The sequence below is a fragment of the Ammospiza nelsoni genome, chromosome 13 (genome assembly GCF_027579445.1).
Source record: "Ammospiza nelsoni isolate bAmmNel1 chromosome 13, bAmmNel1.pri, whole genome shotgun sequence".
In the NCBI taxonomy this organism is placed as follows: domain Eukaryota; kingdom Metazoa; phylum Chordata; class Aves; order Passeriformes; family Passerellidae; genus Ammospiza; species Ammospiza nelsoni.
The window spans coordinates 2710506-2732735 of record NC_080645.1 but is presented as its reverse complement, the minus strand read 5'-3'; the positions used below and the strand labels follow the sequence as shown (position 1 = coordinate 2732735).

The following is a 22230-nucleotide window of genomic DNA, read 5'->3' as shown; positions in this document are numbered from 1 at the left end:
TACTTGGGTTACCTAATCTGGGAAGGTAGAGCTGAAACTAATGACTCCCATCTCAGAAATTATTGCAGGCAATTACAGCTGGTGCTTTGAAGAGTTGTTTTTTCATAAGAGGTTTACCAAAGGGTGTCTTCTTCATTAGCAGATGGTGTGACAAGGTGTTGATTAAAAGACCAATCAGGTCCACCTCTATCAGAATGGTGTATAAAAGAATGCATTTCTAATAAACTCAGCTATTAGCTATGCACTAAGAACCAGAGGAAGTAGCCTCACATTGAGAGGAAATTCAGGTTAGATTTTAGAAAAAAAAATTTCACTGTTCAGGAGTTCAGGCCTGGGAACAGGTTGGCCAGAGAGGGGGTGGAGTTGCCATCCCTGGAGCTGTTAAAGAGGCCTCTGGATCTGACCCTGGGAAATGGTTTAGTGGTTTAGCGTTTGCAGTGTCAGTGCTGGCCTGACGTTGAACTGATGGTCTTAAAGATCTCTTTCACCCCTGCCGGTTCTACAACTCCAAGCGCTTCCCGCCCGGCTGAGGGGAAGGCTCAGGGCTGTCCCGAGTCCAGGGGCGGCCGCGCCTGAGGGGCTCGGGCGGCGCTGCGGCTGCGGCGGCTCCTGAGGGGCCGGGCCGGGCTCTGCCCTCAGCTCCGCGAGATCGCAGCCCTCAGGCCGGCGGGGCCTCCGCTGTCCTTCAGCCCGACGATCCCACCCCATCCCATCCCTCAGTCCGGCGATCCCACCCCTCAAGCCCGCAGATCCCATCCTCAGCCGGGCCGCGCTCGGCAGCGGGCACCCGCCTCGCCTCGGGGCTTGCCCGGAGCCACCCGCGCCACTGGACCACAGGTACTCGAGCCGTGCCCCATTTTCCCCCTCGAGACTCCCTAACCTTCCCACTCAAGAACGCAGCTGCTGTTTCATCAGTAGACTGTTGCCTTTCATCCCCCTCCCCTCTTTCTTATGTTCTTTCGCTTTTATATTTGGGCTGATCTGGAGTGCTTACTAAGGCTTCAGAGTGGAGCTGTGATAATGAGCTGTAAATCACGCAGGGCTCATCTGAGGGAGGAGGGAGCTGAAATAGGCCAGGACAGCCCCAAGTCCTGTTCCACAGCGCAGCGTCCTCACGGCCTTTAGCTGCTGCTCTGGTCTTTGGTTTCCACAGGAGGCCAACAAGGCGCACTTGTCCCCTCTGGGTTTGGTCCCTGGTTTCGAAGGATAAGTCCTGCCCAGGCTGGCTGCTCTGCTGGCCATGCCAGCCATGTGCTCTAGTGCTGCTGAGCACACGCACTGACAGATCTGCGCTTCTCCCCAGGAGTGGTTTCTGAGGTTTGAAGCAATGTTACTGGGTTGTTTGCCATAACTGATGGAGAAGTTTCATATGCAACACTTGCCAGCTGTTTGTTGAGATAAATCTAGTTGCTTGTCTTTCCACCTTGCTCTGTGATGCAACAACTGAGGTGAGCTGTTTGCATCTAATTAATGTAGGCCGGCTTATAAACACTATTTTGTGTACCTTCTGTAGGTTGCAAAAGATCCAGGAAAAAGTCAAGATGTGCCCTTGTATACATACAGTTTTAAACCCCTTGTGCTTCCTACATTGTGTAATTGTATAAACATGTATTAAATTAAACTCTTCTGAAAAGCAGTTAGCTCCAGAGTGAACTCATTTTTGCAGCCTTCCTTTTGTTTGGGCGGGTTTTGTTTTTTCTTAGGCTGGCAGAGTGGTGGCAGCAGGACAAAAAGAGGTGAGGAAGGCTGGCAAGCTTTTTCTTGTGGCAGGGTTGGATTTGTAGGAAAATGAAATGCACGTCTGTTATCACTTCTGAAAGGCTGCAGGGAATTGAAGTCTCTCAATTCTCACTCTCTAAGGGAAGCAGCAAAGGAATGGGGGCAATTAGTAACTCCCAAGAGAAAGCAGGGCTGGCTGTCTTCATTAAGATGACAATGATTCTGCTTTGAGCCTTTGTCCACTCTCCAAAGATAACCTGATAGTTACAAATGCAGGGCTATTATAAAATACTGTATTTTGCGCGAACGCGTATGCGGCTCAAAGTCCGGCTAGCTAGAGGGGAAACTGCCGACGCCTCCGCTGCATCTGAGGCCAGCCCCCCCTGGCATCGCGGCCTCGGGCTGGGCCGGATCGCGGACTGGATTATACACGCTGGACGAGACGAGGAAAGGGAGCGACCACTTGCTGGGGGTTAACGTCGGTTTATTGAAGGATGGCAGGGACCAACAGATGGAGGGCAACGACCAGCAAAATGGCCTCGAGCAAGGGGAGAGGCGAGGTTTTAAAGGCAAGGGGCGGAGAAAGGAGGGAAACCCCGCTAGCAAATAGGAAAACATATAGGGAGATGCACAACATAACTGACATGCAAACATATCCAATAAACACAAGGTTAGAGAGGAGCCCCGGGACCCCAGCCAATTGCATCCCCCAAAGAGAAGAAGGTTCTCGAAAGCTGGGAGGAGTGGGGGCTGATTGACTGAGCCCAGGGAGGAGGAAAAGCTTACTTATATGGTAAAATGAGGGAGGGGAAGTTACATAAATTGAACTATTGACAACTGAAGGGGGCAGGGGTAACCACAGTAACATAACTGTCAGGAGAGCTGTGGCGGGAAAACTGGGGAGGGAAGAACCATTTTACAAGGACAACAGGAGAATGATACATAAAATGGGGGAACACAAGAGAAACTTAAAAACGCACTACAACATCATTTCCAAAGGAAAACTTTGCCATACAGGAATACATTAAACTGTGTGTGAGAGATGACAGAGTAAAAGCAGAAAATTGGGAAAAGTGCATTTTAGAAAAATGATGTAATTTATACTGCATATATTATAAACGCTGCTAATCTGAACAGAACTGAAAACACTTTTTCCTTGCTGTTGTAGAACAAGAACAGAGATAAAACAAAAATGAACACTCAAAAGGTGCAGATAAGTCAGTGTGGTAAGATATCTAATATAATTTATCATTATAATCTGCATCAGTTTTACAAAGTTTTAGCAGACTTTAGTGATAGGCCTGTTGGGGGGTGGTGAGCAGTTGGGAAAATGTGCTTTTTCCTAGTTGCCAAATTTTGGATACTGTATTGGATATGCAAAGGGTACATCCAATGCCAAACCTACACTCAGAGTAAGACACACCACCACAAAGTCACTTTTTTTTTTATTTGCTAATATTTATCCACATTTTTATTGTATTTTACCTTCTTTAAGAACCTTCAAACCTTGTAAGGGTTTACAGTAAACAATACCTTCTGTCACTGTTAGAAATAATTACCAAGTCAGTCTTTTAATGATAGCCCAAAGACTAAGAAGCAGATTTTCCAAGTCTGTTTTACCCACCCAGGGTTGTATGTAGGAGGCAGAGAATATTTTCTGTTACATCTCCAAGCACCTGACTGAGGGCTGTGCTGCTGTGCTGCATGGTTTCTGTCTCCTGTAACTCAGTACCACACAGCAGCCTTGTGCTCTTGGGCTCTTTCCTTACTGCTCCAGAGATTTTCAACTGCACTCTGAATTTTATTTGCACTCTGAATACTTTAAGGGCTCTGTATTATTTACACTTAACGCACCTTGCAGTTGTGAATTTAATATTTAGTAGTTTACATCAGACTTACTAAGAATTACTAGTAATTAAAGGCCAGAAATATTACAAGGAGGCTGTTACTCTGCAAAGGAAATCATGCTCAGATAACAAACTATGGACAGAAATATTTCTAGGTTTGTTGTTTGTGGCTGAATAGAAGTGGTGTGGCTCCATTTTGGCTCACTTTTCCCCCCGTTTTAAAATGCATGTACATACTACATTTTGGACAGGTTATATTAGATTAATATCTAGAAAATATAACAATTTTAATGAAGTTTTTTGTGTTTGCTCCTAGATATGAAAACAGATTTGAACTTACTGCTTGAATGCCTTAAATATCAGATGGACTGCCCTCTGTCTCAGAAGGAGGCTTTGATCACTATCTATTCCATTTGCCAGCAAAACAGTAAGAAAGGCTTTTCCTTAAACCAATGCAGTCATTTATGATCACCAAATATGCCAAGAACTGGTGGGCACTGTAAAAATGTCTAGAGGACATAAGGCTTGAGGTGTCGGAGAATCTTAGAAGCCTTTCATTTTGCAGAGAAACAAAAGCAAAAGTTTCTGCTCTTTTTTCCTCTTGTAGGTGAAGCGAGCGAATACTTGCGAGAAATTGGTGGTTTGATGTTTATAAATGACCTTGCCAAGTCCAGTGCTCATTGCATCGTAAAGGAAGCAGCTTTATTTACATTGGGGATTATTATAGAGAGTAATGGTAATAAAAATAATATTGTTTGTATTTCTGAGCGTGCTATGGCCCCCTGTCATTACCTGTGCTCCTGCTTTGTCTCCATTTTCTTTTGGTCTCACAAAATGAAACTAAAAGCTTGTCAGCTGGAGCAGGGGCAGTGAGGGTGCCCCAGTTGCCCTGTCCACGCCTGGGTTTGGTCAATGCCTTGCTCCCCTGTGCACACAGAGTGTCTTTGAGTTTGCAGACACCTGCACTCCCCTCTCCCTCAGCAGCAAGTGTTCAATGGCTCCTGGATTGTTCCAAAGCTTGGTGTAGAACTCACTGCCAGGGGGAAGCCCTCAGGCACTGCATAGTCCTGCCCTGTCTCTGCTCTCCAAGTACTGGCCACAACTGAGACTTAATAATTTAGGATGATGAGTGGCTTACTTTAGCACTTAATGGTTTTCACTTTCTGTTTCCAGTGTATTGTCAACAGACTTTGTGTACTTCTGCACTGTTTGAAGACCTCATTTTATTTTTAATTAAAAAGGATTCTGGTGTGAACTTGAAAAGAATGTCTGTTTATGTCATCTTAGCTCTGGTGTCAAATAATAGTAAGTAAAAAAATGGGTTTTTTTCCTCTGTGTTACAACAACATTCCTTTTCTATTTGCCAATCTGCAGTCCAAAATTTGGCACAGCCAATAAGCAATGTTTTGGTGAAGTTAATTTATAAAGATGAATGTTTGCATGTAACTGAACCTGAATTGTCAAAGTATGTCATTGTTTACTGGGATTTTCTTAAACAGCAGAACGTGGTTTAGTTCTAAAAATACAGTTTGCAAATGGAAACCCATAGTTTCTGAGAGTGTCTAGAAAGAGAGACTAGAATAGAAGGAATAGAAAGGTTATTTACCAACATGTTGATATGATTTTGTATTTCCTTCTGGGGAGGATATGTGCTTGGGAAAGGGAATGTATGTATGTAAATTAAACTTGCTGTTAAGATTTTGTCTGCAATTGCATTTGTCTCTGGAGTCTTGTGTGTGTTCTCTTTTAGAAAATGGGCAAACCTGTGTCAGAGACACAGGCTGCATCAGCCTGCTGCTGCAGTTGTTCAGGTAAACAGGGTTGCAATTCAAACAGACAGATAATGGACTGGTTAGCAGCTGTGTTTCCTTGACTATTTGGGACTTGCTTGCATTGTCTTGAACAGAACAACTCTCTCCACGTCTGAGAAGAATGTGTCAGATGAAAACTCTGATCCCTGCTATCAGCTCTGGTGCTCAGTGTGCAGCACTCTCTGTGCCTGTGTCAACAACCCCCAGAACGGTACGTGTTGCTCTGAAAATTGTGGAGGAAGTTCAGAGATATTCTCCAAATCGGTAACACTTTGGTTTCATTTTTCCTGTTCAGCTGAAGTTGATTTCAATGATTGTGTTTTGATTTGGGGTAATTTGTTTTTACTTTTGCAGAAGATAATCAAAACATTTGCTGTTCAGTTTTTCCCCATGCCAAAGAGTGGCTGGAGAGTTGCACAGAGCCTGAGATAGTTCGTCCCATTTGTTCATTTCTTGGTCTCACTGTTGCAAATAATTGTAAGTGCAGCTCAAGCTTTACACAGTTTTGCATTTGATAAAAGGAAGTTTAATTAGAGAGCTAAATGATTTTTTCTTTCTTGTCAATTTATCTCTAACAAAGTCATTTGCTGTTCTTCCGACTTTGACCACTGTATTCCACATCTTTACTTACACTATGCTGTGCTCATGTCCACAGATAGCCACAGTCTGGTGACATTTCCTAGGGTCAGTAAAACTGTTTGGAGCTGTTCTGATTAAAAGTGTGTCTAAATTAAAGTCCTTATTACATGACTGATTGGTAGAACTCGGGCATGATGTCTGCCATTTGTGTGCACATACTAGGGTCATGTTTTCCTGTAACTATTTTATATGCAGTCACTGCATTTCTTTATGAGATTAATGTATATCCAGCTTCTGTTGTATAAGAAATGTAATGACTAACACATGCACAGAAAAACTCTAATGGACTTACTCAGTGAAATGCTAAAATAATTTGCAAACTCTGTCGCTTAAATCACATTTTTTGTTTTTTCCACCAAGCATATGTGCAGAAGTATTTTGCTTCTATTGGAGGATTGGATACATTAGCCAAAGTTCTCCTTGAGCTTATGCATGATTCTTGTTTGAGTCACTCCAGCATGAAACTTGCCGTGGTAGTAACAAAGACTCTGGATGCCTGTATTGCTAATAACTGTGAGTGGAAAGACATTTGTTATCTATAGTAATTTTAAAATGCAATTTTTAAAGTCTTGTGCTGGTGGTAAAGTTGCAGAAATGAATGCTTAAAGGCAGTTAAGTTGTACACATCCCAGTGGATGTTGCAGTGTTTTTTAAAACTCAGAGGTGTAAGTGGGGAGTGATTCAGTTCATCTGAGGTGGATTACTGTCCCATTGTTGCTAAAATAAATACAGTGAAATTTAAACTCAACTGAAAATTAAAAATTAAAAATAAGGTGCTACAGCCTGTGCTGGGTAAGTAAAGCTGAGCTCTGGGCCTGGGTTTGACCAGTCATGGATCCTGGAGTTAGGCCTGTGCCTGAATAATAAATAGTGTAGCTTAAGGAAGCTTTAATCATTCAGAGGTGGAGCTGAACCAATGTGGTGTTTCTGCACAGCACACTCTGCTCTGGTTTGCTGGCTGGGTACTGCTCTGCTGATGAGGTTTTGTGTTTTCCACAGAAGGTTTGCATAAACCTGTGATGCTGATCAACCTGTGCTGTGGCCATGGTTGGTGTATCTCCCACTTCTGCCATAAGAGCTTCAAATGGAAGTTCCCAAAAGTTTAAAAGCATCATCCTGCACTAGTTGTGAGGGTAGTTTCAGATCAGTTGGGTGTGACAGCACCAGGCCTCAGCGTGGATGGACCAGCAGGGGTGTTGCCAGTGCCAGGAAGGGCTTGCCCCCTGCTCTTTTATGGCAGATACTCTGTTGTTTTATTCAACTCTCTCTGGCTCCATGCTGGAGCTGATAAAGGAGAAACTCAGCAGGGATCTGCAAAAGCTGCACAGTGCAAAGCCCTCATCCATCAGATCTTCTGCCTCACCTCCATGGAGCACAGGCTGGGAGGACGGGCAGGGCTGCATTTGGGAGCAGCACAGGAGGCATGGGGCAATCTGAGCTGTTCCACGTGGAGCAGGGCAGGGCTGAGCAGCCCAAGGCTTTGAGGGGTTTGTAGAGTTCAATTCCTGTACACTCATGATCTCGTTTATTTTCCTTCCAATTATTTTAACAAACAGCTGCCATGGGTGTTGTCTTGGCAAAGTATCACACTGTGTCAGAGCTGCTGAAGCTGCTGTCCAACGAGACACTGAGCACAGGAGAAAAAATCAGTATTATTCTAACAATTGGACACTGCACTGAAGTTTGTGGTAAGATTTGCTTTTTTTTTTCACTGTCTGTCAGCTTCTCCTAAATTCTCATCTCCTGACTCCCCCAGTGGTGTCACTTCATCAAGGCTGGGGCATGAGAGAGAGTTCTGTTAAATAATACTATGTCAGTATTTGGACAAAAAGTTTTCTAAATTATTCCATTGTTAAATTTTAAAGCATGTAAGCAGCAAGTGTCTTTAGTAGCTTTAAAAAAGTAGACTAAATATGCAAGAATTCAGAGCTGGGCTTAGGTGTCACAGGGAATAATTAATCCAGAGCTGGAAGCTACTACAATGCAGACACAGCAAATGAGTTCTCTTGAGCTCTCTTTTTCACGGTCCTTGGCACATACAGCTTCTGTCCACTGCTTACAAGGCCAGTGCTATTTGTAAAAGCCATGGAAGTGCATTGGTTTCAGGACACAGAAGCAGCAGGTAGCCCTGAAATGTTTTTGTCATGTTCCTCAGGGCTTGTCCAAGCATATCTGGTACAAATACAGCACTTCAGTTGGTGTTTTGTGGTAGTGCAAGCAAAGAGAAAGGGAAATTCATTTGTACTTCTTTTTTTTCTCATTTATGTTTAGATAAACAAGATGAAGGCCTTATGTTCAAAAATCCTAGTTGATTTTCATCCTCTGAGTGCCAATGACATGTTCAATAATTAGCTCAATCGGTCATAAATTTGTTTTAACAGACATTTTTTCATTAAGAATTAGTGAAACAAGACTTAATGGAAAATGTCTTTTGAATCAAAAAATTATTTAAAAATTATTGAACAATTGTTTCAACAGAAAAAAGGTTTTTCTTAAAATGTCAACCCTGTCAAAATAAAAATGTTAAATTTTTTAATTTCTTTTTTTAATTGAGTTTAAAGAAGAAAGAACTATGTTTAGCAAGTTATCAGTTACATGAATACATATGCGAATGAGATCACAATAAAAATTCAGCTAATTATATAATAAATGAGGAGGAACAGATTGGCTAGACCAGGATTAAACTACTAATTTGATTTTGCTCATTATAAACCTTGAGATTTTGATATTTCCTCATCTCAGGCCTCACAGAAATGTCACATATCTACTCCAAGAGCAGGTAATGGAAAAGAAATACAGGAGTCATTATTCAAATGTTTTAGGCCACAATTAAATGAGCTTGGAACTCCATGGTATAATTTGTCTCAGTCATCCTTCAGTTTTCTTACAGCAATCTGAGTTCTGGTCAAATCATCCTGTGGGATGTTAACTCCTGCTGTCTCTGCAGCAGGCTCGGGTCTGGGATGCAAATCTCTCTTTCTACAGAAACTTGCAGAGAGCTGCCAGTATTGGCCCCTAAAATTATTGTAAGGTTGAGGTGTGTGGGGCTAAAACCAAAGCTTTCCTTTACCATGTCCTGTTCTAGAAGAGAACCAGTGTGAGCTGCTTCAGAACAATGGTCTGCCACTTATGATTCAGGTATTGACAGAATCTCAGGACGAGGAACTCATCAAAGCTGCTACTTTTGTGCTGCAGAACTGCAAACAAATGAGTAAGCTTGCTGTTACTGCTTTAAAAATGAGAGTGATTGTTTCCATCTCTGTGTTATTCCCCAAGTGATTTTAACTGCAGCAGCTTTGTAATTCTGTGTACTCCAAAAGATGTTTGTTTTCTGCACAGAAAGTTGCTTTTTTTGTCATCAAGAACTGACTTAGGCAGAAAAAAGAGAAGTAAAAATTCCAACAGTGTTGCAAAAATGCATTTGTGAAACCTCTCCATGTAGGGCCAGTTCTTAAAGTTTTCCCATCTATAAATTGTGTGGAAAATACAAACACTGTCATTTAACACCCAGTGGATACTCTCTTCCTGGGGACGTACCACTAGAGGGAGAGAATAAACCATGAGATAATCAAGCCCAAAATCACTGTGTCTACATTAATTTCTAATATTAAGAAATCTTGATCTTTTTTTTTCTAAAATAGGATGTATTTTTAGGTCCCCCCTCTCAGTTTTTTTATTACTTATCTGTACAATCCCTCCCATGAAACAGGGAGACCTTGTCCTGTAATCTCTAGAGCGTGGAAGGTGTGCAGTTGCCAATTAGGAAAAAACAAACAGATATCTACATTTCTGTGCTGCAAGCACAACTGAGAGGTTTGTGTAAGATTGAGGAGGTGTGGAGATTTGTAGTGTCCATTAATATGGAGTTGTTTTTTAAAAAAGCAGAAACTCATACTGGTGAAGAAGCCAGAGTTAATTCAATGAAAAAGCTTTTTTTTTTTTTTTTCCACAGCATCACTGTGAAAACTGTTTATAGGAGCTATAATTGCAAGTTCACCTCTTGTAACTGCAGTGTATATTTCAAGTGTGTTAATATTTATGTATAAATTTAAGTTTTATAAAAATTGTTATTTTGCATTAAATTATTGGGGCTGTCCCTCAGCGTACTAAATATAATAAATACTTTCAAAATGTTACTTGATAAAATTTGAAATATTAATCTTGTTTTATATTTTATAAAGCTGAACAGTTGTCTCTGAAATTATATGATAACTCATTAAATGTGAACAATGCAGAAGAATTGGATGTGCAAGTCAGAAATAGATGTCTGCAAGACTACTGGAAGAAAGCAAAAGAAATTTTACACAGAATAAACTCAATTGAAAAACAGCACAATGAGGTTGGTCTGTTTACCAAAATAGTATAAAACTAATCACACCTTTCCAGAGTTTAAGGAGAAAGTGAAAGTAAATCCTTAAGATAATTTCCATGTGAGCAAAAATCCCAGGAAAAAACATTGGATTTGTGTGAAACTACAGCCTGCAGCTTTTATCAGTATTGTAGATCAGACTGAGTTACAGGTGTGCAGAGAATGGAGGCATCTGTATTGTATGAAGTGCTCTTGTTTATTGTAACCCCAGATTTTCTATGAGATAGAAAAAGAAGTTGAAATAATTTTTAATTGCTGGACATTCAAACCTATAATTTTAATATTTGCATGCATGAATGCTCAGGGTTGTATGGCTGTGGTGGGATAGATGATAAAGGAGAATGCAAACATAGGCTGAGATAAAGTTGTTTCATTTTCTCCATGTGCTCTAAAGCTGCTATGTATCTGTGGGTTTGGAACAGCAAGTTTATGAGTTATTTAGATGCCTCTTACTTTCTAGCAGTACCTTAGTAGCCAATTCCTTGCTTCAGCCTGAAATTAGCATTTAGGAAGTACCCCCTCAACACATTCAGTGGCATTGCTGTCTTGCTGGCTCTCAGCTCAGTCAGAGGGTTTTCTGGAATTTGCTGAACTGTCAGAGTTAGACTATGTAGTTAATCCTGGCACTGGATTTATTTAACATTTTTATGGAGCTCACATAGTCACTAATCAGTACTTTTCAATACAGGAAAGAGTGCAAAGAGAAATATTTGTAGATGAATCTTCAGTAGCCAGTTCTGAAGCATTAAAATCCCACGAAGTGAAACCTGTTGATCCAAAGAAGTACGCAGAAGGAACACAGAAAGTCGTCTGTTGTCCACAGTTGACCTCAAAGTTGAATAATCAGGTTCTTGCTCCATCTCTAACTTCTGCTCCACAAAAAAATGAAACAGTGAACACTATGGATGCAGCTTCTACCAGGCAAATTGAACAGAGGAACATTCCATGTTCAGTCACTGAGCTGCAAACAGACAGTGTGCCTCAGAGTCACAATTTAAATGGGAAAACTGCTTGTGGAAAAAGTCGGTCTGATCTTCAGGCAGGGTGAGAATTTTACACCTAAGCAGAAATACTAAGTTGCTTTTCTTTAGTCATTCCAGATTGACAGGTGTTTTAATTACCTGTAACTAACTATGGGTGTTTTTCCTAGTGGAAGATGTAGCCCTTTGGTGGCCCATCAGAGATTGTTTTTGAGGTCACAGATCAAAGATTACAGTCATTGTAAAGCTGCTGCTCTCTGAGTGCTGGTGTTGGACAGAGTGCCTCTTTTAGGGCACATTTGAATGCCTTCAGCATAGTGCTGAAAATCATCCATGGCTTTTGCCCTAAAATTCTCACTGGTGTAACAGATCAAGATGTCAGCTGTTGGTTTGGACAAAACTACAATGGTTTCTATAGTGTGCATTTACTAGGGAAACAACAGGTAGAGAACTGCTTGGAAAAATACTAAACTGGAGTGTCTGCAAAGTAGGGGGAAAAGTTTCTGCACCTCTGCTGTTCTCCCCTTATGTTCCAGTGGTGGAACAGCCCTATTTGGAACTGTTCTCTTGCTCATTGCTCTCACACAGATGCTAATTTTCTTTTGCTGCTTGTGTTTATCTTTCCTATTGATAACCCCAAAATTATTGATAGCTAACTTGCAATGATAAATACAGATTCCATTCTCTTGAGTTTATATCTGGAATATTCCTCAAGACAGTCAATGGAAAAGTATAAGCAAAACTACATTTTGGGGGTGGGGGGGGGGTATGTTTTGTTTTGGACTTTTTGAGTTCCACATTTTTCTTGTGCTTTTTTTGTGTGTCTGGCTGCACCTTGCTCTGTGCAGTTTGCTGATATTGTTACTTTGCAACTAGCACAGAAATCACCAAGAGCCTGGATATTTTCCATGGTACGTTCAGGTAAATTTTGCCTTGCTACTGGTTAGCGTAATTTCACAGCTGCTTTAGTTGTTGTTCTGGGCTCTGATGCACAAAATTCTTAAAATATTAATTTTTAAAAAATCTAGTTTTGAATATGTGTTTGTGTGAACACAGGAGTTACTGGAAGGTGACCATGGATCAGGCTTCTTGCTCCTGTGGCTTTCAGAGGGAGTCAGGGACACAAAAATGCTCCATCAGGGTATCATAGCAGTGTGTTGGTTGCACAGAAGTTAATTAATCTAAGAAAAGAAGAAAACCAATTGCCTTTTAGAGTGCTGCAAATGGTGAAGGGTACAGTATTCTGAAGACTCTGTGAGAGCTTTATGTGCACTTGGTAATCTTTATGTGAATCTGAATTGCAAATTACGCAGGAAACCAGTGACAGCTCTGCACTCCCTGCTGGACAGACTGCACAGAATGCCAGGCACAGATCTCTGGGAAACAGGTTTTAACATGCACTGCTTACATGCTGGGTGCCATAAGTCCAGTAACTTGGGATAATTAGAATAATTTTTTTAGAGTTTTCTCTTTTATATATTTAATATGTTTTTTTGTTGTGCCCTTGGAATGTGTGTATTCATTTGCAGGTAAACGTACATTGTTTTTATTGGTCTATTGGTTTTAATTTGTTTACATTTTGATCTTCCCAGTGAACAGTTATTTAAACAACCAGCAGAGACTGTTAAAAATATGAAACAGACATGCACATCAGGTACAAATAGCTACACATATTCCTTTCTGAGCTGATTTTGTTCTTAATGAAATTTTAATTAGTTTTGTGTACATTTATCACTACTTTTTATCACTTGTTATGTAACATTAGATCACAGAGGTGCCTTATGTGTAATATCCTTCAATGGGTTTGCATAGTGTTGGAATTTTATATTGTACACAATTTTATCAGGAGAATATTTATCCTACTTTTCTTCTAAATCGTATTTTAGCTTTGTTTTTTTAAACTGATTTTAATTGTACAAATGAATGTATCAGAGATTAAGTTTAGTGTTTAATCTGTAATGACCAGTGAAAGCCACTAACAGAAAATGGAGGTTTGGTGCTGTGCCTGTAAGGCTGGGATAGAACCTGCCTGTGAGAGTGACTTTTGCCTGATGCTGTTCCTACATGATGAACATGTGTTTAAGAGAAGAGTTTTCCAGATTTGCATTAATCCTGGCCTGATACATTTATTTCAGAACTGGGATCAGTTCAATCAAATCTTTATTCATTGTTTACTTTCCTGTTAATTTATAAAATTGTTAAGTATTCCTTAGATTAGAGTTTGCCAGAATGGGAGCTTTACAGGCATCCAGCTGATCTCCAGGTTACACCTGTTTAAACTGAGAATATGTATTATTCCAATACATTACATTTTTCAGCACTTGATTCCAAACAAAAATAAAGTTTATAGCACTTGGTTAAGGAATATGGGTTTACTGGGCTCATTTGCTATCTACAAGTTGAGGTAATATCCTTTGGGAGAGTAATGAAAAAACATTTAATTGAATATGGTTATTCTGGAATTACAGAAATGTCAATGTGAGGCATTTAACTTGAGCAATTTCATTTGGATTTCTGCTGTTCTATTAGTTATACTTTAATAATCTACAAATAGAAAATGCAGTTGGATGTAGTTGCGCTGATGCATGATTACCATGGCAAAAGATGGATTATATTCCTTAGTGACTTTTTTCCTCCCTCATTTAGGTCAACATTCATTCTGCTCAGAGAAAACTGAGAGAGTCAAAAGTACTTCAGCTGTATCTTCATCCCATAAAATTGCAGATTTAAGGTGTTTGGGTAAGTATTATCTTAGATCTTTCTTTCCAGTGTACATAAAAAGCCTTAAAGAGTCAGCAGTGCAGTAAGTGGATTGTCTTGACAGAAATTGTAACACATCTTTTCTATTACCTGATATGTAATAACAAAGCCTTTCCCTTCCCCTTTCCCTTTCCCCCTTCCCTTTCCCCTTTGCCCTTTCCCCTTTCCCTTTCCCTTTCCTTTTTCCTTTTTCCTTTCCCCTTTCCCCTTTCCCTTCCTTTTTTCTACCTCCAATATAAAAGATAAATATTGAAATGAAACTGACAAATTGCAGTTTCAGTCCATGTAATAATGTGGGTTTGCTGACAAACAGAACATACAGTAACTTGAATTAATTAGAAGAATAATTAGAAGAATACTTGAGCAGGTGTTTTGCTCCTTTCTCTGCCTTCAGACAGGAAGGAAGAACACGTAGCCCTGCTCATTTCCCTCATTTCTTTGCCTGCTAAACCTCCTCAGTGTTCTGCAGCCCCTCTCTCTCCCTCACTGCTGTTTCATGGTAATCCACAGCTCCAGCCCTCTGTTACCCCAAGCTCTGATTCCTCAGCCTGCTCCATCAGTAGGTCATGAGAATGCTGGTGGTACTCTGGATTTGTGAGTGGATTTTGTAATCAAGCCAATGTTCCTTTATTTAAAAACCCTCAACAGAACAAAAACCCACAGAAAACAAAAGAACCCCTAAAGCAGCCCATAACCCACGTTTGAACATTGTTTTTATCCGAGTTGTCAAACTAAATTCAAGCTGAGCTTTAGCACTGCTTTATCTTAAGGCAGAATGTTACAAATATGGACTTGTGCCCTTCCTGTGATTCCTCACACAAGTTCTCCTTCAGCTGATGTATGAGGGCATCCATGAGAGCATCCAAGGATATCTTAAAGCATAAATTACCCTAGGGAATGTCCTCAAAAATGAACAGCAAGGCTTCCTGTGAGACCATTCATGCCTGTTACAACACAAAGTTTAAAAAAATATATGGCACATAATATATATATTTTGGCTCCTGAATAAATGTGCAAATGGAACTGAGGCCTGTGTCTTCCCATCCCACCAATATTTGTAGTTCTGTAGAGGATCTGTGCCCCACTCAGTACTTCTGGAGTGGAAGTGCAGTATAACTTAGTCCCATAAAATGTTGAAACCATTTTTTTTCTAAGAGAACAAATACATAGTATTTCAAGAAGGCACATAAAAGCACCATGAGTATGGAAAACCTGAAGTCAAATTGATCCTAGTGAGCAAAATAAAACCCTGAACTTTGTGGTGGCTCCTTTAGAAGCCGTGATTGCTATTTCTGCAATATCCTGTTTTTCCCAGGTTGTACAGCAGGAGGACTGTCCCTGAACAGCAAAACCTTCACCACGATGTTGCACAGATGCCTGCATAGGTGTGAGCACCACAGAGTTATCCTGGAGGCTGAAGAAAGATACCGAGGGGAGCTCCGCAGGGTGGCTGCTGGAAACAGCAACAGATCTGCAACTCACCAGAGTATGGAGTTTATGTTCAGTACTTGGAACCATTGCTTTAGAATGGCATTTACAGCTCTGAACTTTTGTTTATTTATTTCTGATTGTCTTGCTGTTTGAAACTCACTCATTGAATTTGATTTACAGTGATTTGTACCAAGTGAGATCAGAACTGGCCACTCCTGTTTTGAAGGACTTTGTGTGTTTCTTGCCATGGTGACAGATGCTCATTATAGGCTTTCATAAGACTCTCACATTTGCCAGAATTAGTCAAGTCCTAAGAGAAAGGAATGTGTTAAGTTGAAATATGTGTGAGTAAATGTATGACATCACACCAAAGTAATTTCATTCAGTATTCACAGCATCACAGAATGACTGGGTTGGAAGAGACCTTTAAGGTCATCGAGTCCAACCCATGCCCCAACACCTCAACTAAACCATGGCACTGAGTGCCACATCCAGCCTTGTTTTAAATGCATCCAGGGATGGTGACTCACCACCTCCCCAGGTAGACCATTCCAGAACTTTATCATTCATTCTGTGAAAAACCTTCCTTAATATCCAACCTAAATTTCCCTTGGTGCAGCTTGAGACCGTGTCCTCTGGTTCGGTCAGTTGTTGCCTGGGAGCAGAGACCAACCCCACCTGACCACAACTATCCTTTCAGGGATCTGTAGAGAGTGATACAGGCACCCCTGAGTCTCCTCTTCCCCAGGCTGAGCACTCCCAGCTCCCTCAGGGGTTCCTCACAGGATTTGTGTTCCCAGCCCCTCTCCAGCCTCGTTGCCTCCTCTGGATGCTCTCGAGTGTCCCAAGGTCCTTCCCAAGCTGAGGGCCCAGACTGGACACAGCAGTTGAGGTGAGGCCTCAGCAGTGCTGAGCACAGGGGAAGGATGATCTCCCTGCTCCTGCTGGCCACACCATTCCTGATGCACTTATGAGTCTAGGATACTTAGAGATCTTAATGAATTAAATAGAAGCGCATCCTCTATTTTTTCTGGTTTAAAGAATGAATTCTGAAAATTAAACAGTTATTACTTATTGGCATTTGTACTGGTGTTCATCTTATATTTTCCAGAAATGCCGCTGGCCTCAGTAGAGAAAGACAGGCTGCATAAAGAAATACCAACTTTTAGGAGCAAGAAGGATCATTTCCAAAGTAAGGGCTTGGTTCAGAAACTAGTTTGAAAAGCCCTTACTGTCTATTAATTCTTTTGCAGAACTTTATAATGGGAGACTGTGAATAGAAATTTTTTTTTCCCCTCTAGATTCTGAGAACAATCTGTATATTATTAGGCCAGAAGATGCATACTCTATAATAATGAAATTGTGTAATGCACATTATTTCCCTGCAAAGTTATCAGGCACTTGCTGTATTGATCCTGTTTTGAATCCTGTCTGGGTTACTTCCATGGCATTTGCTATTCCTCAGTTTTTTGTGGCATTGTTTTCTAAAATGGAGAGGTTTAGTCAGGCTCAGAGCAGAGCTTAGCTGCCTGAACCTGGATTCAGCACCACTCCTTATGCAGTTCCAAACATGTTATTCCACTAGATTCATTCCAGTTCCTGCTGGGAGCTCTGCTAAGGACTTGGGGCTTGTGATACTCAGCTACAAGGGGAATCCTTAAGAATGAATTCTTTGAAATGAGAATTGAAATTTGAATTTTGAAATTCCCACCAAAAATTTATTTTTAGTACTCGTATTGTCAAAAGCCTTGTTCACATGGTTATTTTATTTAATTTATGCCCAGTAAAAGCTAGTAGGTTGATTTTAAAATTTGTTTATATTTTTCCCCATCAGATTCAGTAATTGAGTAATTGGTCTTATGAAAACCACAAAGGAATTTTAAAACAAAAAAAAACAACCAAAGCAACTGTATTTCATCTTGAAAGCCCATTAGAACAATGTCTTATCTTTAGCAAGTACACATTTCCTGTAAGCTGAAGTAAACTGAATTTTCCAGTCTTTCTTCCAAGACCAGATTAGTGGTATAGCTCAAAAAATAACTCTCGCTTAAATTTTAATTCCTAAAACATAACCTCTGTTTTATGATTTGGGTTTTTTCTCATAAAGGTGTGTAATGTTTTATTGTTTATTTTTTAAGGCATTCTTTTGACTCCAAATAGAAAAGACAAATCTAATACTTCAAAGAGAGATGAATATAGTAGGAATACTACTAGGTGGACTAGCAGCTATAACTTGACACCTGCTTATGAAAACTGTGAGTATTATCAGAAAGTGAATTCTCTGATATGCACATCTGAAAGATCAGTATTTGGGTTTAGGTCAGGGCATTGAGAGAAGTACCTGTCCTTGCTATTGGAGATAAATGGCTGTAAATTTAAATAAACTGTTACACTTTCTCTCACAGAAATCAACTTGAACATCAATAATATTATTATTTGCTTCTGGTTCATCAATAGTCCCTATGTCTTAATGTGGATTATGAGAAAAAGATCTAAGGAGAATGAGATAGTATTAACAAAGCAACATTTACATATTCAGATTAATTAGAATAAATGCTCCTTTACAGTTTTATATCCAGTTTTTCAGTAGATTTTAGTTAGCTTAACGTGACTAAGTGGCCTCCTTGTTCACAATTTTGTAGCTTTACAAAAATCCCAGGATGCTAACCAGAAGAGACAGAGAGTCAAAGAGATGTGCAGCCAGAAATGTCAGCATTTAAAAGAAAATTGCACACATTCACTTGACAAAGATGAGGTTAGTTATGCACAGCCTAATCATGCACTGACATGTTTATAAATGGCCAAATAAAAGTAGGAATTGCGTAGTTTCTTTTTTAGTCACCTTTAACAGTAGCCTAGTAGCAAAATGAACCTTGTTAAAGTAATATTCCTGTGTTGATTCTACTCCAGTCACACTGATTTAGCCTTGAATTGAGTTCAGCATTTTTCAGCTGACATACTTTCAGAACGGTGGATCTGAAGGTCTGATTTTTCCTGTATTGATGAAGATTTGCACAGTGTGGAAGTAACAGAAACCTAAAGGAATAAACCTGCTAAAAGAATAAACTATGTAGGCACAACAGAAATGAAGATCCCAGAAAAATACTGTATTTTAGTAAGTAGTGACAGTGAAGAAACCTTGGAGAAGCATTGTTCCCTTGCCAGTGGGACCATTTCTGTACAACTATTAAATGTTGAATTGCCAGTAATATGTTAGTTCAACGTGCAAAATAGCATGTACATTTACATCATTCTTAATAACACCAAAATAATTATTTGCAGGGCAATGAAATGTATTCCCTGGCCATGAGCACGAGACCTTTGAACAAGAGAAGAGTCCGAAAAGATTTCACAACTGAAGAAATCAACTGCCTTTTGAAAGGCGTCCAGAAGATGGGCAACCACTGGAATTTGATTTTGTGGTCTTACCCTTTCCAGAAAGGCCGGACAAGCGTTGACCTTTCCAAGAAATACTACAGGTTACAGGTGCAGGTACTCAGCACTGAATTTTCTACTGATGGCAAATGCTTCCAATTATCAGGAAATTGGTCTCCTCTCTGCCCAGCCTCTGTTGTGATGCTGGTCTGTGAGAGCCTCTGCAGCAGTTTCCCAGTGATAAATCCATGCATCCCTCACACAGGGAGCATTGCTCCTGTGCTTTGGAGACCATGGGAGCAATTAAATGACAAGCCTTTGTCTATGGATAGCTGGTCTGAAATTGTGCAGTGGTTTGGGGCAACATTTATCTTGATATTTTCTCTTTTATCTCCATTTTATAGATGAAAAAAGCCCACAAAGGACATCAGTAACATCATCTGTAAGTGCTTTGTTGCAGAATGTTCAAGAACAGCCTTTGTAACAGTGAGGTATTACCAGAACAACTCAGGCCCTTGGAGAATTTAGGTTGGCTTGGACTCCTGTTTTTCAGTGACAACTGACAGAATTGTTATGCATTGTAGTTTTAATTTACTATAACTTGACAGTTTATTTAAGTAATGCTATCGTAGACAACAAAATCTCTATTGGTAAAAATTACATTAATTTGGAACTTAAGCTTCTTGAGTATTTGATTGTGCAATTTTTGAGTTAACTTTTTGTCGCTTGCTCTATGCTATTTGTAAGAAAAAGATATATTGCTAAAATGAATACTTTATGTCTGGAAGTGCTGTTAATGTTGTTGTGTCTGAATCTGTTTCCTCTTAATTAGTAAAATGTTTAAAGCAGGTGGAATATTTTGTCACGTGTTGAATATGCTGCATGTGCAGAAAAAGGTCTCTGACAGAAAACACTGAATTTGTGGTTAAACACTGCTGCACAGAGGAGGCAAATCTTTCACTGCTGCAGAAATTCTGTACTCACTGTTGGACTGAGCAGGTACTGGTAGAATTTGGCTTCTGTTTATAATTGGACTGTTTTCTGGTGTATTTTTCAAATAAGTGAGCAGAACCAGAATTTCTGCTAATTACACATTTTTTATAGGAAGCTTTACTGAAAGCCTTGGTAACTCGCTTTTTCAGTGATAGCCTTAGTATTTCAGTTGTATTTTTTACTTGTTCTGGTAAAGGAAGGATGAATCAATAGTTATTTTATTATGGAAAAGGTTTAGTTATTGTATTAGCACTAGGTTTTCACTATGATGTGGCTTAAATGCTTGAAAACAGGCAAGGTAACCAAAACCTGAGAGACTTGCAATAAAGATGATGCCAGTGATGCAGTAAATATGCCTTCCAGTCTTTTCAGCTGTTGTAATTTGGGGGTTTCATTATTAAAATATTGAAACACCTATAAAAGATGTCTCTGAGTGGAGCTGTTGCCAGTAGCAGGGTTGAGTATCAGTGGAACTGTTGGCAGAGTGGGAGCCAGAAGGGCTCCTGAGGTGGAGTGTCCCCAAGGAGGACACTGAGGTCCCTCACACACTCCAGGTGTTTTCCCTGGGACACCAGCCTAGTCCAGACAATCTGTGACTTCATCCTTTCACTGAATGTGTATCAGTATCCACATTGTCAAGATCTGAAATATGTCTCAAGTGGCTAAAATGTGTAAGGTGTGAATCTTTACTTGCCACAAGGTGAGAATGTTGCAATACTGACCATTTACCTCACCTTAGGTAAAGTTCAGGTTGGAAAGGCCCTGTGGAGCCTTTGGTCTCCTCTCTTTGGAGCAGGACTGAGGTCAAAGTTATTCAAGTTGTTCAGTGCTTTGTGAAGTTCTGAGGCTTTTCAAGGAAGGAATTCCTGCTGCCTTTTTGGGCAACCTCTGCTCGTGTTTTACCTCCTCTCAGAAGGCAGGGGCTGGAGCCACATCACTGGAACATTCTGGTGGGATCTGAAAGGGAAGTCATGGACCAGGAACAGTCAACACCTGAGGTGTGAATTTGTGCAAGTCAGTCTTTTGCTCTCCTTTGGACTGACTGCACAGTTTTGATCAGTTTAATTTTCCTGCACAAGTGCTTGGAAATCCACATGTAACAGGCACCACAAAACCAAAATTGCATGAGAATAGTTGATGTCACTTTTAGGCCGGTTGGGCCACCCAGGGCAGTATTCCAGCACTTTGAAAAGCTAGAATTACTGACAAACCATCGAGGAAAGTCCATTTGTGAAAACCCTGACATGCTCTCCTGGTTCTGTTGGTCAAACAGAGGGTGTTAGGGGTGTGAGGATGGGGTGGTAATGACAGCTTGATCAATCAGCAACAATTTACACGGTGTGCTCATCCAGATCTGCCCCGGCACTGCCGGCACCGCGGCTGCACTGGCGGGGGCGCGGCAGGGTGGGGACCGTGGCTGTGGAGAGGGACCAGGGCAGGAACGAGGATCAGGAGAAGGTACCTGAGCAAGCGCCAGGGAAGGTACCCGGGATATAAGAGGAGGCTCCGGAGCGGTGCCGGGTGCGGGAGGCGGTTCCCGAGCCGTGCCGGGGTGCGGGAGGAGGTACCTGAGCAGTTCCTGAGCGGTGCCGGGTGCGGGAGGAGGTTTCAGAGCGGTGCCAGCTGCGGGAGGAGGTTCCCGAATGGCTCCCGAGCGGTGCCGAGTGCGGGAGCAGGTTCCGGAGCGGTGCCGGGTGCGGGAGGAGGTACCTGAGCAGGTACCGGATGCGGGAGGAGGTTGCGGAGCGGTGCCAGGTGCGGGAGGAGGTTCCCGAATGGTTCCCGAGCGGTGCCGGGTGCGGGAGGCGGTTCCCGAGCGGTTCCGGAGCGGTGCTGGGTGCGGGAGGAGGTTCCGGAGCGGTGCCGGGTGCGGGAGGCGGTTCCCGAGCAGTTCCCGAGCGGTGCCGGGTGCGGGAGGCGGTTCCCGAGCGGTTCCGGAGCGGTGCTGGGTGCGGGAGGAGGTTTCAGAGCGGTGCCGGGTGCGGGAGGCGGTTCCGGAGCGGTTCCCGAGCGGTTCCCGAGCGGTGCCGGGTGCGGGAGGCGGTTCCCGAGCGGTGCCGGAGCGGTGCTGGGTGCGGGAGGAGGTTCCGGAGCGGTGCCGGGTGCGGGAGGCGGTTCCCGAGCGGTTCCCGAGCGGTGCCGGGTGCGGGAGGCGGTTCCCGAGCGGTGCCGGAGCGGTGCTGGGTGCGGGAGGAGGTTTCAGAGCGGTGCCGGGTGCGGGAGGCGGTTCCCGAGCGGTGCCGGGTGCGGGAGGCGGTTCCCGAGCGGTTCCCGAGCGGTGCCGCTCCGCGGGCAGCAGGGGGCGC

General features: G+C 41.8%; 2 protein-coding genes across 2 annotated transcripts in view; both read left to right on the top strand.

The window, feature by feature from the left end:
• The first annotated feature begins 792 nt into the window (after positions 1-792).
• TERB1 (telomere repeat binding bouquet formation protein 1) lies at positions 793-21390 on the top strand. Its single transcript, XM_059481766.1, has 21 exons — positions 793-837; positions 2888-2945; positions 3883-3993; positions 4174-4302; positions 4740-4871; positions 5317-5377; positions 5473-5588; positions 5732-5854; positions 6377-6529; positions 7573-7704; positions 9102-9227; positions 10198-10355; positions 11074-11429; positions 12958-13019; positions 14012-14104; positions 15441-15611; positions 16668-16748; positions 17695-17811; positions 18199-18311; positions 18839-19138; positions 21277-21390. Exons 2-21 carry the CDS (start codon positions 2912-2914, stop codon positions 21388-21390), a joined length of 2682 nt encoding a protein of 893 aa, XP_059337749.1. The 5' UTR covers positions 793-837; positions 2888-2911.
• DYNC1LI2 (dynein cytoplasmic 1 light intermediate chain 2) overlaps positions 19293-22230 on the top strand; it is a 29405-nt gene continuing 26467 nt past the window's right edge. Inside the window, exon 1 of the mRNA XM_059481178.1 lies at positions 19293-19373. The gene's annotated coding sequence lies outside the window, so the exon portion shown is untranslated. The remainder of the gene's footprint in view (positions 19374-22230) is intronic.